The sequence below is a fragment of the Microcaecilia unicolor genome, chromosome 3 (genome assembly GCF_901765095.1).
Source record: "Microcaecilia unicolor chromosome 3, aMicUni1.1, whole genome shotgun sequence".
NCBI classification, from domain to species: Eukaryota; Metazoa; Chordata; class Amphibia; order Gymnophiona; family Siphonopidae; genus Microcaecilia; species Microcaecilia unicolor.
The window spans coordinates 4,432,199-4,456,631 of record NC_044033.1 but is presented as its reverse complement, the minus strand read 5'-3'; the positions used below and the strand labels follow the sequence as shown (position 1 = coordinate 4,456,631).

At 46.3% G+C, this 24,433-nt stretch overlaps 1 protein-coding gene across 1 annotated transcript in view; it reads left to right on the top strand.

Moving 5' to 3' along the window:
- TMEM63A (transmembrane protein 63A) overlaps nt 1-24,433 on the top strand; it is a 184,228-nt gene that overhangs the window by 136,156 nt on the left and 23,639 nt on the right. Inside the window, exons 16-21 of the mRNA XM_030195716.1 lie at nt 2,990-3,076; nt 3,303-3,368; nt 8,178-8,340; nt 11,309-11,414; nt 14,429-14,596; nt 21,821-21,936. Coding sequence (XP_030051576.1) covers nt 2,990-3,076; nt 3,303-3,368; nt 8,178-8,340; nt 11,309-11,414; nt 14,429-14,596; nt 21,821-21,936 — 706 coding nt within the window. The remainder of the gene's footprint in view (nt 1-2,989; nt 3,077-3,302; nt 3,369-8,177; nt 8,341-11,308; nt 11,415-14,428; nt 14,597-21,820; nt 21,937-24,433) is intronic.

Below are 24,433 nucleotides of genomic sequence, written 5' to 3'. Positions count from 1 at the left end.
TCCGGTGACCGCCTCCGCTTTCCAGGCTGCATGCTGCTGCTTCTGCGCTTTGGCTGTGCTGGCTGGATCTCACTACAGTGCCTTGTTGGGAGCTGTTCCAGCTACTCTGATGCCTCTCAGCGTCTGGACTTCCACAGTCCATTTTAGACTCTTTCCCCTCCCCTCCCCTCCCTTCCCTTCTTCCTCTGTTCCTTCTACCCTCTCAACTGTCATTGTATTTTATCAGTTCATTGTAAGCCGCTTAGAGGCCGCTTTCAGTGGTATAAAGCGGGGTATAAATGTTCTGCATAAATAAATCATCAAACTTGGGGAGGGGGAGTTTCAGATAACTGCAGCACAACAGTGGCAGTGATTCCCACGTGCTTTCCTGCCCCTGGGTAGCGCTATACAGCATGTGTGAATCGCTGCCGTGGACCTGTTGAAGCAGGAGCGACAGTAGATTAAGCAGGCAGTCCCTAAAAGACCAGTAAATGAATAGAAGTCTTAAGAACTTCCTGGCCCACCCGTGACTACGCAGTACATTACCTTTCTACTGCTTCAACCTCTGGTGGTGGCGGGGCTTGGGATTAACTGCGGCATGCGTATACTGCGTGCCCTTAATAAGGATCATCTCCCCCTGCGGGCACCCCTGTGAGTTCACTGTGGCACACAGTTTGGGAAATGCTGCCCCAGCCCCTCTTCCCTAGCACCGCAAACTTCAGTGGTGACTTGCAGCACTTATTCACTCTGCAGCAGGAAGTGTGCATCAGAGGGAGCAGGATTTGCACCAGCAGAGCACATGAGCGTGAGGCTCTGTGGGCCGCTGTGAAGTTTGCAGTGCTAGGAGAGTCAAAGGTTTGAAGAGGAAGCAGTGGGGCTAGGGAAAGAGAATAGAGCATGGAGAGCTGGGTCAAGATGGGAATTTTATTTATTTTGTTCCACTTTATTCTAAAATATGGCTTTAGAGCGGTTTACAATAAAACAATGATATTTTGCTGGAGAAAGGCAAAGTGAAGCTAAGCGCGAGCAGGGTAGTTAGAACAGGTGAGTTTGGTGTAGGAGGATTCTGAGCAAAGGTGGGTAGGTAGGGCATCCCATAGACTGGGACCAACATAACTGAGAGCTGATGCACGTGTGGGGACAAACCCCAAAGGGTTGGCAGTGAGTGAGAAGTATAATTTAACACAACACTCTGGATATTACAAAACTCACTCGTGATCCTAATTCACAGACCAAAGTTATTATGCACACTTATACTGGGAGTAAGGGACAAGGCTCAGATGTTGTTATAAAGCTGTTTGTTGTACAATACTGGCAGCAAATAATAAATGTAATCGGAGATGATGAATTATGCCAAGTCACTCAGAATGATGGTAAAAGGGTCTTAAGTACCTGTTAGGAAAACTAGGATAGTGCACACTCACCTTAAATCCTGAATTATTAGGATTCCTAACACCCCAGGCACTTACAAGCACAACCTGACAGATGATACCACTCAGGAACACTGGATCCGGAGGCAAGTCAGGAACTGATGATGGATCAGGAACTCAGCAGGTGGACTCTCCCCAGCTTGGTAAATGTCTGTTCAGGCAGGTGATGCCACAGATTAACGAGCCTTCAATCTGGTGGCAGACTCAGAGCCAGCTGATGGCCATTATCTAGGTTCCGGCAGATAACAGCTCACTTGCAAACTAGCCGATAACACCTTCAAGGATGAGGGTCTTTATACTTTTCTCCCCAAGTCTTGGTGCCAGGTGGAGTGGAACATAGCATCCGTGGCCATGCTGATCATGATACATCAACAAAAAGTTGTTCTCCGAATCATGTTTTGCTTCTGTCAGACTAGATGGCTCCAAAGCCTTACACAGTACAGAGGTAGCAATGGCCAAGTCTTTAAAAGTCTGGTTCATGATGTAGGCTACTGCTGAATTGTAGTGCCTTATACAGGGTTTTAGCCCCACACAAGTCTGGATTCAAGTCTGATGACGGAGGAAGACCAGCATTTGTGGAGATGCCCAACAGGAGGTAGGTGGAGAGGGCAGATGGGGAGACATTTCTGTACATTTCTCCTTCCTCACTTGGTGTACTACGTCCTGCAGCGTTTGGGCACCCCTACTTGTGTCCCCGGAGGCTTTAAGTCCCCTTTTAAAACACCCAAGGTGAACTTGAGTGTGCAGATACTGAGGAAAGGAATTCCACAATGTGGGTACTAGAAAGAAGAAAGCTGGTCCCCATGTAGAATCCAGGGGGACTTAGATTACATAAGTATTGCCACACTGCGACAGACCAAAGGTCCATCAAGCCCAGCATCCTGTTTCCAACAGTGACCAATCCAGGTCACAAATACCTGGCAAGATCCCGAAAAAGTTCAATACATTTTCTGCTGCTTAAGCTTAAACTTCCTGGGCTTGATTTTGTAACAGGACCTCTATTAAGCCTAAAATAGACTACCAGATCAGTATGAACAGTGCAGATCTGCTCCAAAAAGGTGTAAATATGTCTATGTACCTTCATATTTTATAAAGAATATGCACACGTAACCGCTGTCCACACTAACCCCTGGGAACACGTGCCAGATGCATACTTTCTGTACACATGCTTTTTCATGCTTTTGGGGTCACATAATTTTATAAAATCCCTTTTCTATGTGTAAAATGGGCAGAAAAAGCTTTATACAATTACTCCCTCAATTTTGGAAACTGAGCAAATTGAATTTGTTGTGAGAAAATATGTGAAGACTTACACAATCAAGACTTTGGTTTCTTATTCATAATCAGTTTTTGAGTATTTCTGGAATTGTTCTTTGATATCAAAAGTGTAGGTAGAGTAATTTGTATAGAACAATAAAACAAACTGCTACTCTCCTATACTCTGCATTGTGGTTTTTAAACAGAATGTGAAAAGTGTACAAGGTGTGAAGACTTTTTCAAGGCACTGTTGAAGTGTGTGTGAGTAAATATTACATAAACCAATTTTTCTCTTACAATGTTTCTGAATTTCTTTTCATTAGATCTTCTGAGAATAGAATAGTGATGAACAAAGTCTACTTTTTCTTGATATTCATGGTATTAATTTTACCGTCTTTGGGACTGACCAGGTAACTACCATGTTCTTATATAAGCCTGATGTTGAATTTTTGGGGTCAAGGTCTCTTTGAGTTGTTAGGATAACTTGCCATATATCCTCAGTTTTAAATCCCTTTAAAATATTTCCTGTAACCTTGTTTTTAGAAATAGAGAAGTAAATATTCATTTTTTTTGTTAACCAATTTGTATTCTGAATAGATTAGAGCCTAATCTAGCATTAATTTTCTGTTCTTTTAGCTTGGATTTCTTCTTCCGCTGGTTGTTTGATAAGGCTTTATCAGAGACACAGCCAGTCAGACTGGAGTAAGTACCGGATGTGTTGATTTGGTGCAGTTACCCTTCTGTGCCCATACCTGTGTGCATGCATATATCTATCACTGACAACATAAACTGGGGTGCAAGACCAGTCAGTACTCAGCTACAGAAGAAACTAGAGATGATATTCTTACATTTCCTGACTAATTGGTTGCTGTGAAATGACTAATGCCAGCATGCTTTAGAATCAGCATAGCAGATCAAGCAGAGGACAGCCTTACTTTACTAGAGCAGGGATCCTCAAGGTTCTCCTGGAGTATCCCATATTCCATGTGTATGAAATAGATTAAACTAGAGTCCTTGGGGGGGGGGGGGGGGTGATGAAAGCCCCAGGTAAGTGAAAAAAGGGGAAACATCTGGAAAGCAGTATATAGCATGCATTGCATTCAAAATCTGCACCATGGTTCATAAAATCATCTACGGAAATGCCCCGGGATACATGACAGACCTCATAGACCTACCAACCAGAAACGCATCAAGATCAACACGAACATACCTAAGTCTCCACCACCTAAGCTGCAAAGGACTCAAATACAAATCAACCTATTCATCCAGCTTTTCCTATATAAGCACACAACTATGGAACGCATTACTAAGCACCGTGAAAACAACCACCTAAAATTCTGGAAATTACTAAAAACTTACCTGTTGGAAAAGGCATACCCTAAAGAGCCAACTTAAATGCCTTAACCCTACAACACAACGAAGCCAAAGCTTGTACTGGACACAACTTAACTCTTCCCCCTTACGATTCCCTAACGTGTCTGTAACACATGATCCGTACAACGTCACTCTGTATTTGTTCATACCGATATTGGCGATTGCCTGTACGGTACTATGTAAACCACATTGAGCCTGCAAATAGGTGGGAAAATGTGGGATACAAATGTAACAAATAAAATAATATGGGGAAAGAAGTTCTAGATCTAAAGGCTGTGGTGGCTGATTTGGGTTTAGTGGCAGTCAGAGATGTGGTTCACCAAGAGAACCATGGCTGGGATATAGTTATACCGGGCTATAATCTGCTCAGGAAAGACAGGGTAGGAATAAAGGGAGGGGAGTGGCATTATATGTTAAGGATAATATTAAAGCAACAGAATTCTAGGACTTAACGGGGTAAGGAAGAGACACTGTGGGTCAATCTGGAAAGAAGGAATGGCAAATGTGTTTACATGGTTTGATATATAGGCTTCCTTCACAGACAGACAGGAACAGAGATTTAAGGGAGAACTGTTCCAGCCCTTGGTGGTGGAACCTATGTGAGAGAGGGCCATATTGGTGCTTAGTGCTTATGATTGGGGAGAGTGTTTAGATATTATAGTGGGTGATCACTGGATGGTACGACAGGTGTGGAAGAGGGTTCATTCCAAAGTAAAGGTTCTAGACTTCAAAAAAACTAACTTTGTTCAGATTTTATTTATTTATTTGTTTCATTTGTATCCCACATTTTCCCACCTATTTGCAGGCGCAATGTGGCTTACATAGTATTGGGGAGGCGTTCACTGACTCCGGTATGAATAAGTGATGTTGTGATAGGATAAGGTTCGTGTGGAATAGACATATTGAAGAATCATAGAGCGGAGGAGTTTGTTGTGCCCATTACGTGCTGTGGTTTTGTTGTGTTGCAGAGTCCAGGCATTTAAGTTGGATCGGTAGGGTATGCCTTTTTGAACATGGTTAGTTTTTAATGATTTCCGGAAGTTGAGTTGGTCATACGTTGTTTTAAGTAATGGGTCTTTCCATGTCAAGTGGTGTGGTGGTCTCTGCGCGACCATCACGGATTTCGATGAAATTTTCTGTGAAAATTCATACATGTCCCAATGAACATTGGTAAAGATTTACATTCGCCGATGCAATACTTGCTGAGATATAGTAATCTGTTTGACCCCATACTGCAGCCTTCTATGGTATGTCTCCGAGATTTCGGCAACTTTGAGACACTGTATCTCCGGCAATATTTTGTTGAGAGAAACAAAACTTGGCCATCTTGTACAACTTTTTGCGCTCTATTAAACAAAATAATAAAAAAAATCTTCATGAGCAATTTTCATGAAGCAAACTTGGAGCAAACTTGGTCCGAAAAATTTGCGGCACGAATAAATTGTACAGTTTGGCTTTTTATATCTCTGGAATTAAAAGTGTGATAAATGTGAAACTTTGCACACAACAACTTATCAACACAAGGTTTTTGAATATAAAATTTCATTCTCCTAATATTTTCCATTAGTTCACAAATTGAGTGTAAAGTTGATGATTTTTGCAAAAATGCCAAAAATAAGGTATTTTAAGCCCACTTTTACAAAAAAAAAAAAAAAAGACCTTCTGGAAACTCTTTTTAATCATTTTCATTAGAAAGAGCATGTTTCAAACCCCTTAAAAAAGTAGGGTTGGTTTTTCATCACTGGAGCGCATGATCTGGTGCGGGAGGTAATGGTGCTGGGGCCGCTTGAGAACAATGTTCATAATATGATCGGATTTGATATTAGCTTTGAAGTAAGTATACATAGGAAATCAAATATGTTAATGTTTAACTTTAAAAAAGGAGACTATGATAAAATGAGAAGAACGGTGAAAAAAAAACTTAGAGGAGCGACTGTGAGGGTCAAAAATTTACATCAGGCGTGGATGGTGTTCAAAAACACCATCCTGGAAGCCCAAGCCAAATATATTCTGCGTATTAAAAAAGGAGGACAGAAGACCAAATGACAGCCGGTGTGGTTAAAAAGTGAGATGAAGGAAGCTATTAGAGCTAAAAGAAAATCCTCAGAAAATGGAAGAAGGAACAGCATGTGAAGCATCTGTTTACACTTTCCAAAAATATTAGGACTAGGGGGCATGCGATGAAGCTACAATATAGTAAATTTAAAACGAATCAGAGAAAAATTTTCTTCACTCAACGTGTAATTAAACACTGGAATTCGTTGCCAGAGAATGTGGTAAAGGCGGTTGGCTTAGCGGAGTTTAAAAAGGTTTGGACAGCTTCCTAAAGAAAGTCCATAGACCATTATTAAATGGGGAAAATCCACTATTTCTGGGATAAGCAGTATAAAATGTATTGTAGTGTTTTGGGATCTTGCCAGGTATTTGTGACCTGGATTGGCCACTGTTGGAAACAGGATGCTGGGCTTGATGGACCTTCAGTCTGTCCCAGTGTGGCAACACTTATGTACTTATGTGCTTGGGATTCTGAATGGAATCTTTCTACTCTTTGGGGTTCCACGTGGAATGTTGCTACACTTTGAAATTCTGCATGGAATCTTGTTATTCTTTAGCATTCTAGAATCTTGCTATTCTTTGGGGTTCTACATGGAATGTTGCTACTATTGGGTACTTGTTACCTGGATTGGCCACTGTTGGAAACAGGATGCTGGGCTTGATGGACCTTTGGTCTTTCCCAGTATGGTAACACTTATGCAACATAGTAACATAGTAGATGACGGCAGAAAAAGACCTGCACGGTCCATCCAGTCTGCCCAACAAGATAACTCATATGTGCTACTTTTTGTGTATACTCTACTTTGATTTGTACCTGTGCTCTTCAGGGCACAGACAGTATAAGTCTGCCCAGCACTATCCTCTCCTCCCAACCACCAGCCCCGCCTCCCAACCACTGGCTCTGGCACAGACCGTATAAGTCTGCCCAACACTATCCCCGCTTCCCACCACCGGCTCTGGCACAGACCGTATAAGTCTGCCCAACACTATCCCCGCTTCCCACCACCGGCTCTGGCACAGACCGTATAAGTCTGCCCAACACTTATGTACTTATGTAAGTGACGTGTTAAGTGGGAGCCCTGTCCATGTGCTACTTAAACGCACCCTTACAGAACAGTGCTTTGCCTGCACTTAAGCACATAAGTGTACGCTTAACTGCAGAAATGCCTGATGCATAAACGTGGGCACCAGTTTATAGAATTGCCGTTTAACTGTCTGCCCCTTGGAGCATTTTCTTTTTCATTGACAATAAACTACTACTACTACTACTACTACTACTTAACATTTCTAGAGCGCTACTAGGGTTACGCAGCGCTGTACAGTTTAACAAAGAAGGACAGTCCCTGCTCAAAGGAGCTTACAATCTAAAGGACGAAATGTCAAGTTGGTGTAGTCTAGATTTCCTGAATAGAGGTGTAGTGGTTAGGAGGCAAAGGCGACATTGAAGAGGTGGGCTTTGAGCAAGGATTTAAAGATGGGCATGGAGGGGGCCTGGCGTATGGGCTCAGGGAGTTTATTCCAGGCATGGGGTGAGGCGAGGCAGAAAGGGCGGAGCCTGGAGTTGGCGGTGGTGGAGAAGGGTACTGAAAGGAGGGATTTGTCTTGAGAACGGAGGTTACGGGTAGGAATGTAAGGGGAGATGTGGATAGAGAGGTAAGGAGGGACTGCAGATCGAGTGCATTTGTAGGTTAGTAGGAGAAGCTTAAACTGTATGCTGTACCTAATCGGAAGCCAGTGAAGTGATTTGAGGAGAGGGGTGATATGAGTGTACCGGTTCAGGCGGAAGATAAGATGTGCAGCAGAGTTTTGAATGGACTGAAGGGGGGGTAGATGGCAAAGTGGGAGGCCAGTGAGGAGTAGGTTGCAGTAGTCAAGGCGAGAGGTAATGAGAGAGTGGATGAGAGTTCGGGTGGTGTGCTCAGAGAGGAAAGGGCGAATTTTGCTGATGTTGTAGAGGAAGAAGCGACGCTCAGAGAGGAAAGGGCGAATTTTGCTGATGTTATAGAGGAAGAAGCGACAGGGCTATCTGCTGGATATGTGCAGATTTCCTCTGGTAAATGTTTGCTTCTTTCTCTCTCCTAGGTGCGTCTTCCTGCCTGACCAGGGAGCCTTCTTTGTCAACTATGTCATCGCCTCGGCCTTTGTTGGGAACGGGATGGAGCTCTTGCGCCTGCCTGGCCTCATCCTCTACACTGCACGCATGGTCATGGCCAAATCCGCTGGTGAGAGAAGAAACATTAAACAGGTATAAATGGTACTTGTAGCCTCAGAGTAAGATGAAAGTGTGATCAGTGAGGTTGTTTCATTTTCTTTTTCTGATGTTGTTCAAAGTACAAAAACAAATGAATTTTTTTAATACTAAAGTAAAAAGTACAGTGAAGAACACGTTAAAAAATGTACCTAAGTGAAAGTAAAAAAATGTATTGCTTAATATAATACTTTTTGAGTAAAAGTACCATAACTACAATGAATGCAATTATTGTTAATGTTTTTATTCCAACGACTTTATTGCTGTACAATTCAATCTACTTTGCTTTCAGTAAAACTAAATTTTGAAAATGACTCGGTCATGTAAGTGTGCTTGTGACTCGTTATTAAACCAGTGCAGATCAACCGCTGCATTAACAAGAAGAGGGTTGCTCAGTCTGATTAAAAAGTTGGCCAATCTGCAGTATTACTAATGTCTTTTGACTGAATCTCAAGATATTGACTAAGGGAATCTCTGTCTAAACCTCTTGACTTCTGTATAGTGAAGAATACTTTATCGTCATTCTCTTTCTCATATGCATCCCTTTGCCTTCACCCTTTCTCTCTCTCATATGTATCCTACTGCCTTCTCTCTCTCTCTCTCTCTTTCTTTCTCTCACTCTTTCTCTCTCTTTTTCTCTTTCTCTCACACAATGATCCGCCTCCCCTCAGTTGACTCTTCTCTATGCTAAACAGTCCTAGCCACAATTATCAAGGTGTGGTTGCACAATGGAGCAATACAAAGGCATTATAACGTCCTCATTTTTGTTTTCCATTCCTTTCTTAATAATACCTAATATTCTATTTGCTTTCTTAGCCACCGCCGCACACTGAGCAGAGGGTTTCAACGTATCATCAATGATGACGCTTAGATCCCTTTCCTGGTCGGTGACTCCTAATGTGGAACCTTGCTTTACATAACTATAATTCAGGTTCCTCTTTCCCACATGCATCACTTTGCACTTGCACACATTAAACGTCATCTGTCTTTTAGATGCCCAGTCTTGTAATTTTTCACAATCTTCTTGCAATTTAACAACTTTGAATAACTTTGTGTCATCGGCAAATTTAATTACCTCACTAGTTACTCCCATCTTTAGATCATTTATAAATATATTAAAAAGCAGCGGTCCCAGCACAGACCCCTGGGGAACCCCACTAATTACCCTTCTCCATTGAGAATACTGACCATTTAACCAGCTTTTAATCCACAACAGGACTCTACCTCCTATCCCATGACTTTCCAATTTCCTCTGGAGTCTTTCATGAGGTACTTTGTCAAACGTCTTCTGAAAATCCAGATACACAATATCAACCGGCTCACCTTTAGCCACATGTTTGTTCACCCGCTTCAAAAAAATGTAATAGATTGGTGAGGCAAGATTTCCCTTCACTAAAAGTTGGCTTTGTCTCATTAATCCATGCTTTTGAATATGCTCTGTAATTTTGTTCTTTATAATAGTCTTTACCATTTTACCCGGCATTTACATCAGGCTCACTGGTCTATAATTTCTCAGATGACCTCTGGAACCTTTTTTAAAAATCGGCGTTACATTGCCCACCCTTCAATCTTCTGGAACCATGCTTGATTTTAAAGATAAGTTACATATTACTAACAATAGTTCTGCAAGTTCATTTTTCAATTCTATCAGTACTCTAGGATGGATACCATCCGGTCCAGGAGATTTGCTTCTCTTCAATTTGTCAAATTGTCCCATTTCATCCTCCAAGTTTATAGAGATTTCATTCAGTTTTTCTGACTCGTCAGCTTTGAATACCATTTCTGGCACCGGTATCTCTCCTAAATCTTCCTCGGTGAAGACCGAAGCAAAGAATTAATTTAGTCTTTCCGCTATGGCTTTGTCTTCCCTGATTGCCCCATTTTACCCCTCGGTTATCTAGCAGTCCAACCGATTCTTTTGCCGGCTTCTTGCTTTTAATATACCTAAAATAAATTTTTACTGTGTGTTTGCCTCCAACGCAATCTTTTTTTTTTTTCAAAGTCTCTCTTTGCCTTCCTTAGCAGTGCTTTGCATTTGACTTGACATTCCTTATTCTGTTTCTTATTATTTTCAGTCTGTTCCTTCTTCCATTTTCTGAAGGATTTTCTTTTAGCTCTAATAGCTTCTTTCACCTCACCTTTTAACTATGCTGGCTGTCGTTTGATCTTCCTTCCCCCTTTTTTAATACATGGAATATATTTGACCTGGGCTTCTAGAATGGTATTTTTGAGCAGCATCCGTGGCTGATGTAAATTTTTGACCTTCACAGCTGCTCTGTTTTTTTTTTTTCACTGTTCTCATTTTATCATAGTCTCCTTTTTGAAAGTTAAATGCTACCGTATTGGATTTCCTGTGTGTACTTACTCCAAAGCTGATATCAAATCTGATCATATTATGATCACTGTTATCAAGTGGCCCCATTAGCATTACCTCCTGCACCAGTTTCTTTTTATACAGATAAAAGTTTTGATTATTACTGCCCCTTCAGTGCACACTATTCATAGTGCATCTATTTTGCCCCATGTTAAAAAAAAAAAAAAAAAAGGACCTAGGTAGGTCGTGGGAGTGAAAGTACATGTAAAGATTGCATTTCCAGATCTTCTTGCTCCTGTGCAGGTGCAAAGTGCTCAGGTAAAGGTTTCCCCATATTGTGTGTGTAGGGGAGGGCAGTGAACCCATGGTAACTGTAAGCTCACCGTGGAGTTTCAAATTTGTTTTCCCTGGTGCCCTGAAAGCCAGACTCCTTCGTGATTCTCAAGGACTAGATTTGGGAACCACCTCCAGCTGTGGAGACTGAGGTTTGTCAGAATCTGAAGGCCTCCCAAATTAGAGCATGATATGAAGTTAACCAAATAATGTAGTTAGAAATAGGCGTGTTTAATGGGGCTGTTCCTTTTCTGAGAGGCTGAAATGGCCTGTGCTCGTTTGAGATCCACCTATAATTGTTGTGTTTTTTTTCCCCAGCTGCAGGCCTACGAGTTTGAGTTTGGTGCCATGTATGCTCGTATGCTCTGCCTCTTTACGGTCACTATGGCCTACAGCATCACCTGCCCAATCATTGTCCCCTTCGGTAAGTCAGTGTCTAATCCTGGGTGTCAGCTTCATAGTCCTATTATGTCCCCTTTTGCTGGGGAAAAAAATAAATATGAATTAAACCTGGCAAGGTGATACTTACTAGAAAGTAGAGGATAGAAATAGTATGTAACACACTCCTTTAGACTCACGGAAGGTGACTCTGCTAGCCCAAGAGTATTTCTGATGAGTAGTTTTAGCGTATCTGGCAAGGTTCCTGTATGCCGCCCCAACATCATCAAGACTAAACAATGAGGGGACTGGGTGGGGGGTGGTTGAATTGATAAAGCAAGCTAAAAGGCCAGCAGGTATGGAACGAGATATGGATTTGTGGTTTGGTATCAGGACTACAAGTCAGTGGAGTGGACATTCTAGATCATGGCACTTGTATGACTTTGTTTTGTTGGGCCAATTTCAGCATGATTCCCTGGAAGCATTAAGGTGTAGTACACAGAAATGTACTGTCTATCCCAGAAACAGTTGCATGTGTCATTCTGACCTGTTAATTATACTGAGCATTAGGATCGTGTTTGTATGAAAGTGCTATGCAATTCTAAATTGTCATTGTGTGTGTGATTGGTGGCTCAGTGGCATGCTGCAGGAATGTCCCAAGCCAGAATTGCACCCCTGTTCCTCCCACTGCACCACAGACAATGGACAGGGAGCGAGATTTGTGCCCTCGCCTCCCTTGTACAACTCTTGGGATGGCCCTGACATGCTGCCAGGTAGGGAAGACTTAGGTTCAGGTTCTGCTTCTCACTTTGGCTAGGGCTGAGGATGTAGCAGGGAGGGTGAAGGAAAGGAGTCTCTTCCCTTTCTCAACAGTGACACCTAGTGGCTAGATGCAAAGTCCATGCTTTCTAGGTTTTGGAGAGAGCTGTGATCTCTGGTCAGTAGCTGGGGAAGAAGATATAAGGAGGAGATAAATCTCCAGATACTTATGAATGACAAGTTATGCTGTCATTGCCTAATAGAGACTGGTTCCAAATGAGTTTGGAAGAAGCAGGAAGATGGTTCCAGATTCCCCTCCCAAAAAAACCATTACAGAGACGGTTTGGACTCCTTTTTCTGTCATGTTTGTAATAAGTTGACTGGTGTTAGGCGGGCTTTGTTAGGTGGGGATGGATGCAGTAGGATGTTTTGATTTTTGTTCCTTGAACTTTGCTCTGTGTTGATCTTGCACCACAGGACTAGGAATATGGAGGGGGAGTACTTTTGGAATTGGGTTTTCTGTTTATCTCGGGAGGGGGAGTGTTTAAATTCAGAATTGCTTTGTTTTTCAACATTGTGTTTGAAGTAAAGAGTTGCACGGGGACAGGAATTTAACCCATCCCCACTGGAATTTAACCCATCTCTGCCCATCCTCGCAATTAATCTCCTCCATCCCTGCTTGTCCCCTGCACTAAAATAACCCGACTTGTGGTAAAATAACCCAACCTATGCCATCGTTCTGGAAGAACTTAAATGCTCAGAATTGGTGTCTGCAGCCACCTTGAGTGGAGGAGTAGCCTAACTGTTAGCGCAGCGGCCTTAGAAACAGGTTTTGGTCCCACTGCATCTCCTTGTGATTCTGCGCAAGTCCATTGCCTCAGGTACAAAATAAGTACCTGCATATATTATGTAAACCACTTTGATTGTAACCACTGAAAGGCAGTATATTAAATCTCACCCCCCTTTGCCAGCTCCATTACCAACACCACATATTCCCCTCTTGCCCACACTTTACGTTTCAGATGCCTTAATTTACTACTACATTGCACTACAGCACAAAAGGATCTCCCCTAAAAGAACTTCCTTGTGCATAATGAGACCTAGGGCCGATGTGCAGCTGCCGAGACTCATATCTGCTCAATTAACTGGTCAAAGGAACTGCATGACAGATAAATTTCTTGTTAAAACTAGATTCCCAACACATGTTCAGAGGAAACTCTCCGGGTGCTCCGAGGATGGGAACTACCACCACTGTCGGCTCATCCTCAGTTTCCTCACACACTCACCCACGTCCTGTTTGAAGGGATTGGGTGTAAAGAGCGACATAACGCCCTGCTACTACTACTGGTAGTGATCCACAGACTCTGAGAGGATCTTTTACACTGGAGAGGAGAAGTGCAGGGCAGATGTGCACTTTACTCTTCCTAGTCCAAATCTCTCAGGTGAGCTGCTCTACCGCTTCCTCCTCCTGCCACTTCCACAGTGAATGGACAGTCCAGTGTCCACCTGACCTGATGATACCCCCATGAGGAATTGTCAAGGCAAGCTGTTGCATGGAGAGGAAACTGAAGATGGTGCTGCATCGGGGTGGGTTTGGGAGGTCGCATTCGCCAGTCACTACACGCACACGCCTGGCATTTGGCGAATGCAGTCTCCCAGTCCTGCCCCCTGACACAGTTTTCTTTGCATTAGTGGAGTAGGATAGGTAGGCTGGTATGGTGCTACACCACCACCTCGAGGCCATCCCTTTGGGATTCCCACAAACCCTGTTCCCGTGCAGCTCTCTAGTTTGAACCATGTGTGTTTTCTTTTATGTTCTTCCTTACGTACTGTGTTATATATACAGTGCACTTAGATTAAGTGCTGAAGTTTTAACTTGCACATAACTGGAGCATCCCATAACCGATGTGACCCCAGTGTAGCTCCATTTATTTATTAAAGGACAGTAGACAAGTTTGTAAAAACATCATGTAACAGTAGTGAAGCCACTGTAGCAACAGCTATTAATTAATAGGGCAGTAGCGGCACACCAATGAGATGATATCAGGTGGACTCCAGTCAAGTGTGTGCATATAAGCAGAGCATGTGCTTACAGCTGGTGATAGCTCATTACATTACACTAGACACTTATATCCCACACTAGCCTCATGAGTTCATTGTGGCTTACAAAATGAGAAACCAGGCAATCGCCAGGAAATTGACAAACAAAAGTATCACAGCAACATACTTGTTAAATAAGAGTCTTTATTAGCTAGAAATCTGCCTCTTCTGTACTGATACTATCCCTCCATCCCTCTCCAGGCCTGCTGTATGTGTTACTGAAACACTTGGTGGATCGTCACAATCTGTACTATGCATACCTGCCGGCAAAGCTGGACAAGCACATCCACTTTGGAGCGGTGAACCAGGCTCTTGCAGCTCCCATCCTTTGCCTTTTCTGGCTTTATTTCTTCTCCATACTACGAATGGGTAAGTGCAGTTCAGCCCAAGGTGTCCAGGCCAGGATACAGCTGCGAGCAAAACACTCTCTATATAGCACTGTATACCCAAAAGATGCACATCATCCCATCAAAATGGCTGGAAGCAATTTACAATAAAATAAATACCATATTAAAATCAGCCATACAAAATAAACGCCCAATAACTCTTCTCCCCCCCTGCCCCCAACAACCCTCCCCCAGCATTCAACCAGATCCCCAGAAAACCTTATAAACCCCTTCTGGCCATGCCGAATACCAACCAGATCACGAAGGAGTAAAAGGGGCACGCAAGGAGGACAAGGCCAAAGCGGAGAAACTGAATGAATTCTTTACTTCGGTCTTTATGAAGGAAGATGTGAGAGATCTGCCTGTACGGAAATGGTTTTCAAGGGTGATGATGTGGAGAAACTGAAAGAAATGTTCCGTTCAGCCTCAGTCTGTGCTCTTGTGACCAAAGTGATTTTAAAAAATTCTGGATCTGTAGCTCAGTGTGTGTAGCAATTCTCTCTTTCTTGAATTTGTTCTCATTCTCAACTCATTATGTGTTTTGCACTGTAGGCGTCTTCAGGAGAACTTAGTTCTATCACACCTGAGTGCCGCTTTCACAAAATGATCCTCTCTAATGAGCCTCAGCAACAGGTTTTCCTCTTCAACCCTCCAGACCGGTCAAGACGCTTGGGTTATGCTCGCCTACCAGCAGAGGGAGACTGAGAACACTAACTTCAAACTATGTACATATAACCTGTGCCTAGCCACCTGACGTCAGTATCTTCTCAGTCTCAGCAGAGGGTAGACAGGCAACCTGTGCAGCTTGTCCGGTCTGGTAGGATTCAGAGATTATTTAGAGCTTCTTTGGTCTGTTTTTCAGTTTTATCCTCTGTGCCTGGAAGACTTTAGTGTGCTGGGGGTTGGTGGGTCCGGTGGGGCCTGCCATTGTCCCCTTTGGGGTGTCACACCCGGGTGGCCGGGTCCCTCCCCCTAACTGGCTCTCCCGTTTTGGGCAGCTTTGTGCCTCGGCTACAGTCCTGTGCTGCAGCCTTGAGTGCCGTTTAGTTTTAGCAGCAGCAGGGCTCAATTTCAGGCTGCAATAAAGTTTGTTGAAAAAAAAAAAAAAAAGAAAGAGATCTCTCACAGATCGAAGGCCCAAGCGGTGTGGAGAGCTGAGTGAGCTGCAATCTGGGGTTCCAGGGGTGTTCAGCTGCTTTGGGGCGCTGTTTTGCAGGCTTCTGGTGAGTGGGCTGTCAGCTGTTTGTTTAGGCGCGATGGCGGGAAAGCCGCTGCGATGTAGATTTTGTGCGCGCCGGGGGGGTTGAAGTGGTTGGCGGTTCTTGCCGTTTCTGCGGCGAACCGAAGTCTTCTTCCTCCGCTCCGCCGGTGTTAGCGGCGGAGGTTCCCGCGTCGGGCCCTCCAGAGCCGGCAGTGTCTCAGTCTGGTAGCGTGGCGGCGGTCCCGATTTTGGCGGGAACCGCCGCCATTTTGGAATCGGCACCGCAAGGCCCGGAGTTGGTCGGAGGACCTTTGGGCTGTCAGTTGTCCGGTTTTTCTGGGGGGGACGGTCCTGGTCGGATGGGTTTCCCGCCGGATTTTATTTGGTCTTTGTTCCAGGCCTGGCAGGCGGGGCCGACGCGAGCAGAGCCCCCTAGTCTTGGGACGGGGGGTGCCAGTGTTAAGAGACCACGTTTGGAGTGGTCGGAGGACATGGAAAGTTTTTCCCCTCCGGAGTCAGAGGGCGATTTTAGTCCCCTGGAGGAGGATGAGGGGCCGTTGGCTGGTTATGAGAAGGAGCTTGCTGTGCCTGGGGAGGACCCTTCGGTGGTCCGCATTTTTCACCGCGATGAGTTGGCAGAACTTATTGAGCAGGTGTCATCGACTCTCAAGTTTGAGGCGTCAGCTCCAGTGACAGCCGGGTCGCAGGATCCTTTGGTGAAGGGGATTCGGCAGGTATCTCGCACTTTCCCTATGAACGCGGATCTGAGGGAAATGATTACCCAAGAGTGGCGTTCTCCAGAAGATCAGTTTAAGGTGGCTCGGGCCATGGCTAAGTTGTACCCGCTTCCGCAGGAGGATAGAGATTCCCTCCGGCCTCCAACCGTAGATGCCGTGGTGACGGCTGTGACTAAGGCTACGGCCATTCCGGTGGATGGGGGGGCCGCGTTGCGGGACCCGCAGGACAGGAAATTGGAGACGTTTCTCAAGCGGAGTTTTGATTTGTCTGCGTTGGCGCTGCAGGCGTCGGTTTGTGGAGGCCTGGTGGCCCGGGCTTGTTTCCGCTGGGCGGAGCGGCTGCTGGATAGCCCGCCGGCTGATAGGGCCTCAATGGTTCAAGATTTGGCAAGGTTGGAGATGGGGTCGTCCTTCATGGCTGATGCACTGTATGATTTGTTACGGGCTTCGGCTAAGAACATGACCCTGGCGGTGGCTGCTCGTCGGGCCCTGTGGTTGCGGGGCTGGATGGCTGATGCTGCTTCTAAGGCAAAGCTGTGTTCGCTGCCGTTTAAAGGTTCTTTGCTTTTTGGGGAAGAGTTGGATAAGTTGGTGAGGGGTCTTGGTGATACTAAGGTTCCTCGTCTTCCGGAGCTTCGTCCTAAGGCTGCTAGGGGGTCCGCGGTGCGCGGACGGTTTCAGGAAGCTCGACGATATCGGCCTGGCAGGTCCTCCGGGGGGACTAGGGGTCGTTTTTTCCAGTCCTTTCGAGGTGGCCGCCGTGGAGGGCGAGGTTCCTCGTCGGGAACGCCCGGAGCGTCCCGTCCTTCGCAATGATGGTGTGGGGGCCCAACCTCTGGTTCGCGTGGGGGCTCGTTTGCGCTTGTTTTACCAGAGGTGGGTCCAGATCACCTCAGATCAGTGGGTACTGCAGATTGTGCGAGACGGCTACGCGTTAGAGTTCGACGGTCCTCTGCCCGATTTCTTTCTCGTGTCCCCTTGTCATTCCAGGCGCAAGGCGAGAGCAGTGCGAGAGACCTTGGCGCATCTGGTCGAGTTAGGAGCAGTAGTTCCGGTTCCTCCAGGAGAGCGAGGTACGGGTTGTTATTCCATCTACTTCGTAGTTCCCAAAAAGGAGGATGCTTTTCGGCCCATTTTGGACCTCAAAGAGGTCAATGCGGCTCTGAAGGTTCCTTCCTTTCGAATGGAGACGCTGCGCTCGGTCATTGTAGCGGTTCAGGAAGGAGAGTTTCTGACGTCTTTAGATCTGACGGAGGCTTACTTGCACATCCCCATCCTAGAGGCACACCAGCGTTTTCTTCGCTTTGTGGTGTTGGGGAGACATTTTCAATTTTGTGCTCTGCCGTTCGGCCTGGCGACAGCGCCTCGCACCTTTTCCAAGGTCATGGTAGTGGTGGCGGCAGCGCTGCGTTTGCAGGGCATTTTGGTCCATCCGTACCTAGACGACTGGTTGATTCGAGCCAAATCAAAAGCAGAGAGCGAGGAGGTCACCGGTCGGGTGGTGTCCTTTCTGCAGTCGCTCGGTTGGGTTGTCAATCTGGCCAAGAGTCACCTCGTTCCGTCGCAGTCCCTAGAATATTTGGGAGTCCGATTCGACACGAAGAGAGGCCGTGTGTTTTTGACAGCGCCTCGCATCTCCAAGCTACAGTCTCAGATCCGGCAGCTCCGAGCTCAGAGGGCGCCGTCGGCGCGGGAGTATCTTCGGGTGCTGGGTCTGATGGCGGCATCAATAGAGGTGGTACCTTGGGCCAGGGCCCACATGAGACCGTTACAGGTAGCGTTGTTGTCTCGCTGGTCTCCTCAGTTTCAGAGTTTGGAGGAGAGGCTCTCCCTGCCGGAGGTGGCTCGGGGCAGTCTTCGCTGGTGGCTCCTCTCTCCGAATCTAGCGAAGGGCATGCCGTTGGACACGCCAGACTGGGTGGTGCTGACCACGGATGCGAGTCTGTCAGGATGGGGGGCGCATTGTCTGGGTCAGGTGGCCCAAGGGCGTTGGACGTTGGAGGAGGCGAGTTGGTCCATCAATCGCCTGGAGACGCGAGCTATTCGGTTGGCTCTTCGGGCCTTTCAGAGTCTTCTGGACGGCAAAGCAGTCAGGGTTCTTTCAGACAATGCCACGGCCGTCGCTTATGTAAATCGACAGGGGGGAACAAAGAGTCCCGGGTTAGCGGTAGAGGCGACGGAGTTGCTGTCATGGGCAGAAGTTCATCTGCAGAGTCTGTCAGCGGGACACGTGGCAGGGGTGGACAACGTGAGTGCAGATTATCTGAGCAGGCATACGTTGGATCCCGGAGAGTGGGCTCTCCATCTCTCCGTGTTCGAGCAGATAGTGTTGCAGTGGGGTCGGCCAGTGTTGGATCTTATGGCGTCGGCCGACAATGCGCAGGTCCCTCGGTTCTTCAGTCGTCGAAGGGATGCTCGAGCCGAGGGCATCGACGCGTTGGTGCTTCCGTGGCCACCTCAGCAGCTGCTCTACGTGTTCCCACCGTGGCCGCTGGTGGGCCGCGTGGTACAGCGGATCGGTCGTCACTCGGGGTTAGTGGTTCTGATAGCGCCCAATTGGCCCCGGCGTCCGTGGTACGGAGATCTGATGCGGTTACTGGTGCAGGATCCGATTCCTTTGGGGCCTCGGGTGCGACTGGTTCAGGGGCCGATAGAGATGGCAGATCCCTCTCCGTTCTTGCTTACGGCTTGGCTCTTGAGAGGCACCGGTTGAGAAAGAAAGGGTTTTCACCCAGAGTGGTTGATACGATGTTGCGGTCTCGCAAGAGGTCTACTTCTTTGGCGTATGTGAGAGTGTGGCGCACCTTCGAGAACTGGTGTCAAGAGCGGGCTTATGTCCCTTTGCGTACTTCGGTGGTGGAAGTTTTGGATTTTCTGCAGGATGGCTTGGAGAGGGGACTGTCGCTCTCTTCCCTGAAAGTGCAGGTTGCTGCCTTGTCTTGTTTTAGAGGTAAGATTCGGGGAGTTTCCTTGGCGGCTTCTCCTGATGTGGGGCGGTTCCTGAAGGCAGTGAAGTTGATTCGGCCGCCTCGTCGTCCGTTGGTTCCGCCTTGGGATTTAAATTTGGTTCTGGAGGCGTTGGTGGCACCTCCGTTTGAACCCGTGGCATCCATTACATGTAAGGATCTTACTTTGAAGGCGGTTTTTCTGGTGGCCATTTCTTCGGCGCGTAGGATTTCAGAGCTTCAGGCTCTGTCTTGCAGGGAGCCTTTTCTGTCATTTGCTAAGGAGAAAGTGACTTTACGGACGGTTCCTTCCTTTGTGCCTAAGGTGGTGTCGGCTTTTCATGTCAACCAGGTGATTTCCTTGCCTGTGTTGGGGGATCGCGCTGGGGACCTTACGCAACGTCGGCTGGCTAAGTTGGATGTACGGCGCGTTTTACGGTCGTATTTGCGCAGAACGCAGGATTTTCGAGCATCGGATAGGTTGTTTGTGTTGTTTGGAGGTCCCAAAAAAGGGGCAGCAGCTTCCAAGGCTACTCTGGCTAGGTGGTTGAAGGAGACCATTGCGTCGGCGTACTTGTTGAAACGCCGTGCCGTGCCCTCGGTGCTTAAGGCTCATTCTACTCGGGGGGTAGCTGCTTCTTGGGCGGAAAGTAGTTTTATTCCTCCGCAGGATATTTGTAAGGCAGCGGCGTGGTCTTCCATCCATTCCTTTGTGAAGCATTACAGACTTGATGTTCAGGCAAAAGAGGATGCTCGGTTTGGAGCGGCTGTGTTGTCTTCTGCTTTTCGAGGGTCCCACCCTTAAGTTTCTACTGCTTTGGTACTTCCCAAGCGTCTTGACCGGTCTGGAGGGTTGAAGAGGAAGGTGAAATTAGGCCTTACCTGCTAATTTTCTTTCCTCTAGACCCTCCAGACCGGTCAAGAGCCCGCCCTGTGTATTATCAGAAGTGTGTATTATCAGAAGTGATTTTGAGCCGTGTTCTGCTATGACTATTCTTTCAAGTTTAGTGTGGTCGGAGAGAATTTCTTTGACTCTAAAACAGTACAGAGCGGGACGTTTGGACGTTCCGTCTGTGGAAGCACACTGTTGGTGTTTGACTATTGGTTTTCCAGGTACAGGGGTTTTGTTTCTCGTTTTCAGGTTTTTGGTTTTCTGCTTTGCTAAGCGGATACTGACGTCAGGTGGCTAGGCACAGGTTATATGTACATAGTTTGAAGTTAGTGTTCTCAGTCTCCCTCTGCTGGTAGGCGAGCATAACCCAAGCGTCTTGACCGGTCTGGAGGGTCTAGAGGAAAGAAAATTAGCAGGTAAGGCCTAATTTCACCTTACTGAGCACTCACAAATAATAAGTTAGATAATAGAACACACATGAGTCACAGCAGTAAAAAAAACCCCAATAAAAATAGAAAACATACAGATAGTACAACGGTTTCTTAAACAAAGTAGTCAATAAATCAAAAATATTCTCCCTCTCCACCCATTTTCTCACTTTAAAGAACCTTAAAGCAGTAACAGGAGAGCTTCGACACTTATAGCCCCTCCATGCTTGACTGAGCCAAAGGAAGTATATCTCTGTCCCTTAAAACTGCAACACTATTGAAATACTCTTCCCCCCCCCCCCCCCCCCGCCCAAACCCAACCCAGCTGGAAGTATCATCACTGCTCCTCCCCCCAGTTCATTGAGAATCTGATTCCTTGACCTAGGAGATAGCCAGTGGTATACATCCAGAAATCTCTTCTTTGCCTTAAGCCACATTGAGCCTGCAAAAAGGTGAGATAATGTGGGGTACAAATGTAATAAATAAATAAATACATTTGATTCCCTGCAAGTCCATATTAGTAAGTCATGAATGGTATTTCTCCAGTATCCAAGGCTTGGTGGCATGTCATCCACCCACCGCTTTAAAACATATGCATTGCCTTTCAAATTTGATGAGAGCATGGTGGCAGAAGACCCAGACCCAGTGTGTATAACATTCCTCAAGGACAAGCAGGCCATATTCTCACATGTGGCTGACATCATCCACATCACCCAGTACAGAGTGCTTTTAAAAATCGTATATGACTTTAAGGGTACGTACTAGCACCCCCACTGTACATGCACGAGTGCCTTGCCGTGAGAGCTCAGGACCTTCACTCTTAATCCGCAGTGAGGAGAGAACGCGTTGTCCACTGCTCCTCACGGTGTCTGGTGTGTGAGTTGATTTTTGGAGCTTAAGCATTCCTTTCTTGCGGGGGGGGGGGGGGTGCCACTGGGGAGGGAAGAGGGGAAACGCTGACTGCTAAAAATTATGAACAATCTGTTTTGTTTTTTTTCTTTTAGGTTTCAAAGCATCCACAACTATTTTTACATTAATTGTTCTGGTCATCACAATCTTCATTTGCCTGTTTTATACTTTCTTTGGCTGTTTCAAGTACCTGAGCCCACTAAACTACAAGGTAACTATCCTGCTGGGGACCTAACATGAAGTGGGGGAAATGCGTAGAATGCAGCGTGCCACTGGGGTCCATATTCACAGCGATTAAATACTATCCGCTGATATTCACGGCACTTGACCAGATAATGCCACTGACTATCAGCACTAACGGCAAAACTCAGCCGGTGATTGTGTGGTCAGTCTGGGGGCGGAGTCGGCACTTTGCCAGATGCATATACCCAGTTATTCGGTGTTGATTCACGGACATAATGCCAGTGGCGATGAAAAATTGCAGACCATCACCAGCTGAATATTTACCTTCACTGGGTTGTTTTTATTATTATGGTTAGCATGTACCTTATTTAGACCTCCCCATTGTTAGCACTCGAGGGCTGTAAGCTCTGCTTCCGTCTTTGCTGTGTGGTGCTATCAACAGACAAGGTTTACGTTTGATGCATCCTAGTGTTTGCACCACCGACATAGCCTTCCTTGTTTATTAAAAAAAAAAGACATGTTCTTCGGGCTGTTTTTATTTTTTTTATTTTTGTTACATTTGTACCCCGCGCTTTCCCACTCATGGCAGGCTCAATGCGGCTTACATGGGGCAATGGAGGGTTAAGTGACTTGCCCAGAGTCACAAGGAGCTGCCTGTGCCTGAAGTGGGAATCGAACTCAGTTCCTCAGTTCCCCAGGACCAAAGTCCACCACCCTAACCACTAGGCCACTCCTCCACTGTTGCTACTATTTGAGATTCTACATGGAATGTTGCTATTCCATTAGCAACATTCCATGTAGAAGTCGGCCCTCGCAGATCACCAATGTGGCCGCGCAGGCTTCTGCTTCTGTGAGTCTGACGTCCTGCACGTACATGTGCATGTACATGCAGGACGTCAGACTCTCCAATAGTATCTATTTTATTTTTGTTACATTTGTACCCTGCGCTTTCCCACTCATGGCAGGCTCAATGCGGCTTACATGGGGCAATGGAGGGTTAAGTGACTTGCCCAGAGTCACAAGGAGCTGCCTGTGCCTGAAGTGGGAATCAAACTCAGTTCCTCAGTTCCCCAGGACCAAAGTCCACCACCCTAACCACTAGGCCACTCCTCCACTGTTGCTACTATTTGAGATTCTACATGGAATGTTGTTATTCCACTAGAAGTCGGCCCTTGCAGATCACCAATGTGGCTGCGCAGGCTTCTGCTTCTGTGAGTCTGACGTCCTGCGTCAGACTCACAGAAACAGAAGAATGCGCAGCCTCTACATGAAATGTTGCTAGTGGAATAGCAACATTCCATGTAGAATGTCCAATAGTAGCAACATTCCATGTAGAATCTCCAATAGTATCTATTTTATTTTTGTTACATTTGTACCCTGCGCTTTCCCACTCATGGCAGGCTCAATGCAGCAGGCAATGGAGGGTTAAGTGACTTGCCCAGAGTCACAAGGAGCTGCCTGTGCCTGAGGTGGGAATCGAACTCAGTTCCTCAGTTTCCCAGGACCAAAGTCCACCACCCTAACCACTAGGCCACTCCTCCACTCAAAGGTCTTGGGCCAGATGCACTAAACTTAACGAGCCATTAACGAGCAAGTAGTAAACCATGGCATGCACTAAATGCTTCTCCGAGCCATTTTCCAATCATGGTAGCAGCTAACAAAAATGGAATGCAGATGAGCAAATTAGTACTCCAATGTGTGTAAATCGCATTGTAATGAGATGCACTACCGTTTTCCGATTGCCTAACCGTGGAAAATCTAACGGGAGATCTGTACCTCTCGTTGGGACTGCGCAGCCTCTAAAAACTTCTATAAATGTAAAAAAAAAATTGGGAAAAAAAAACGTCCAAGTGCTCGTCAGGGACATCCTTTATGGACGTCCTTCACTGCCTAGCCACGTCCAAGTACTCGTCAGGGCCTTCCTTCTAAAGCGCCTAACATGGACGTTCTTCACTGAAACATTTAAAAAAAAAAAAAAAGGACGGCCCTAACGAGCAATTGGACGTTTTTCCTCAGATTTTTATGTGATGGGTGTTCTTCTGCGAGGACGTCCAAATAAAAAAACTATTTGGACGTCCCTTTTGATTATGCCCCCTCCAGGTCTCTCTCCGCCAATCACAGCGTGTTTAGCTGTCATCGGTGTCAGCTAAACGTGCTGTGATTGGCGGAGAGACACCTGAAGGGGGGCATAATCGAAAGAGACATCCAAATAGTTTTTTGGGACATCCTCACACGTCCCGATGCCGGCGGTGGTAATTTGGTGCAACTCTCACCCCCCCAGAGCCGCGCGTTCACAGGGAGGAGGATCTGCACGGTCAGCCGCAATCCACCCCCTTCTTCCGAGAGTGGGGTGGCAGGGATCATCGGCTGTACTGGTGGCTGGAGCTTGCGCTCCGGCCCGCGGATCTGACAAGTGCTCGTCAGGGACGTCCTTTTTGGACATCTTTGGCATGCGCAGAGCAGCCAGCATAACGGTTGGCTGCTCTGCGCGTGTTCGACCAGCCGACTGGTTTCCGAGGGAATAA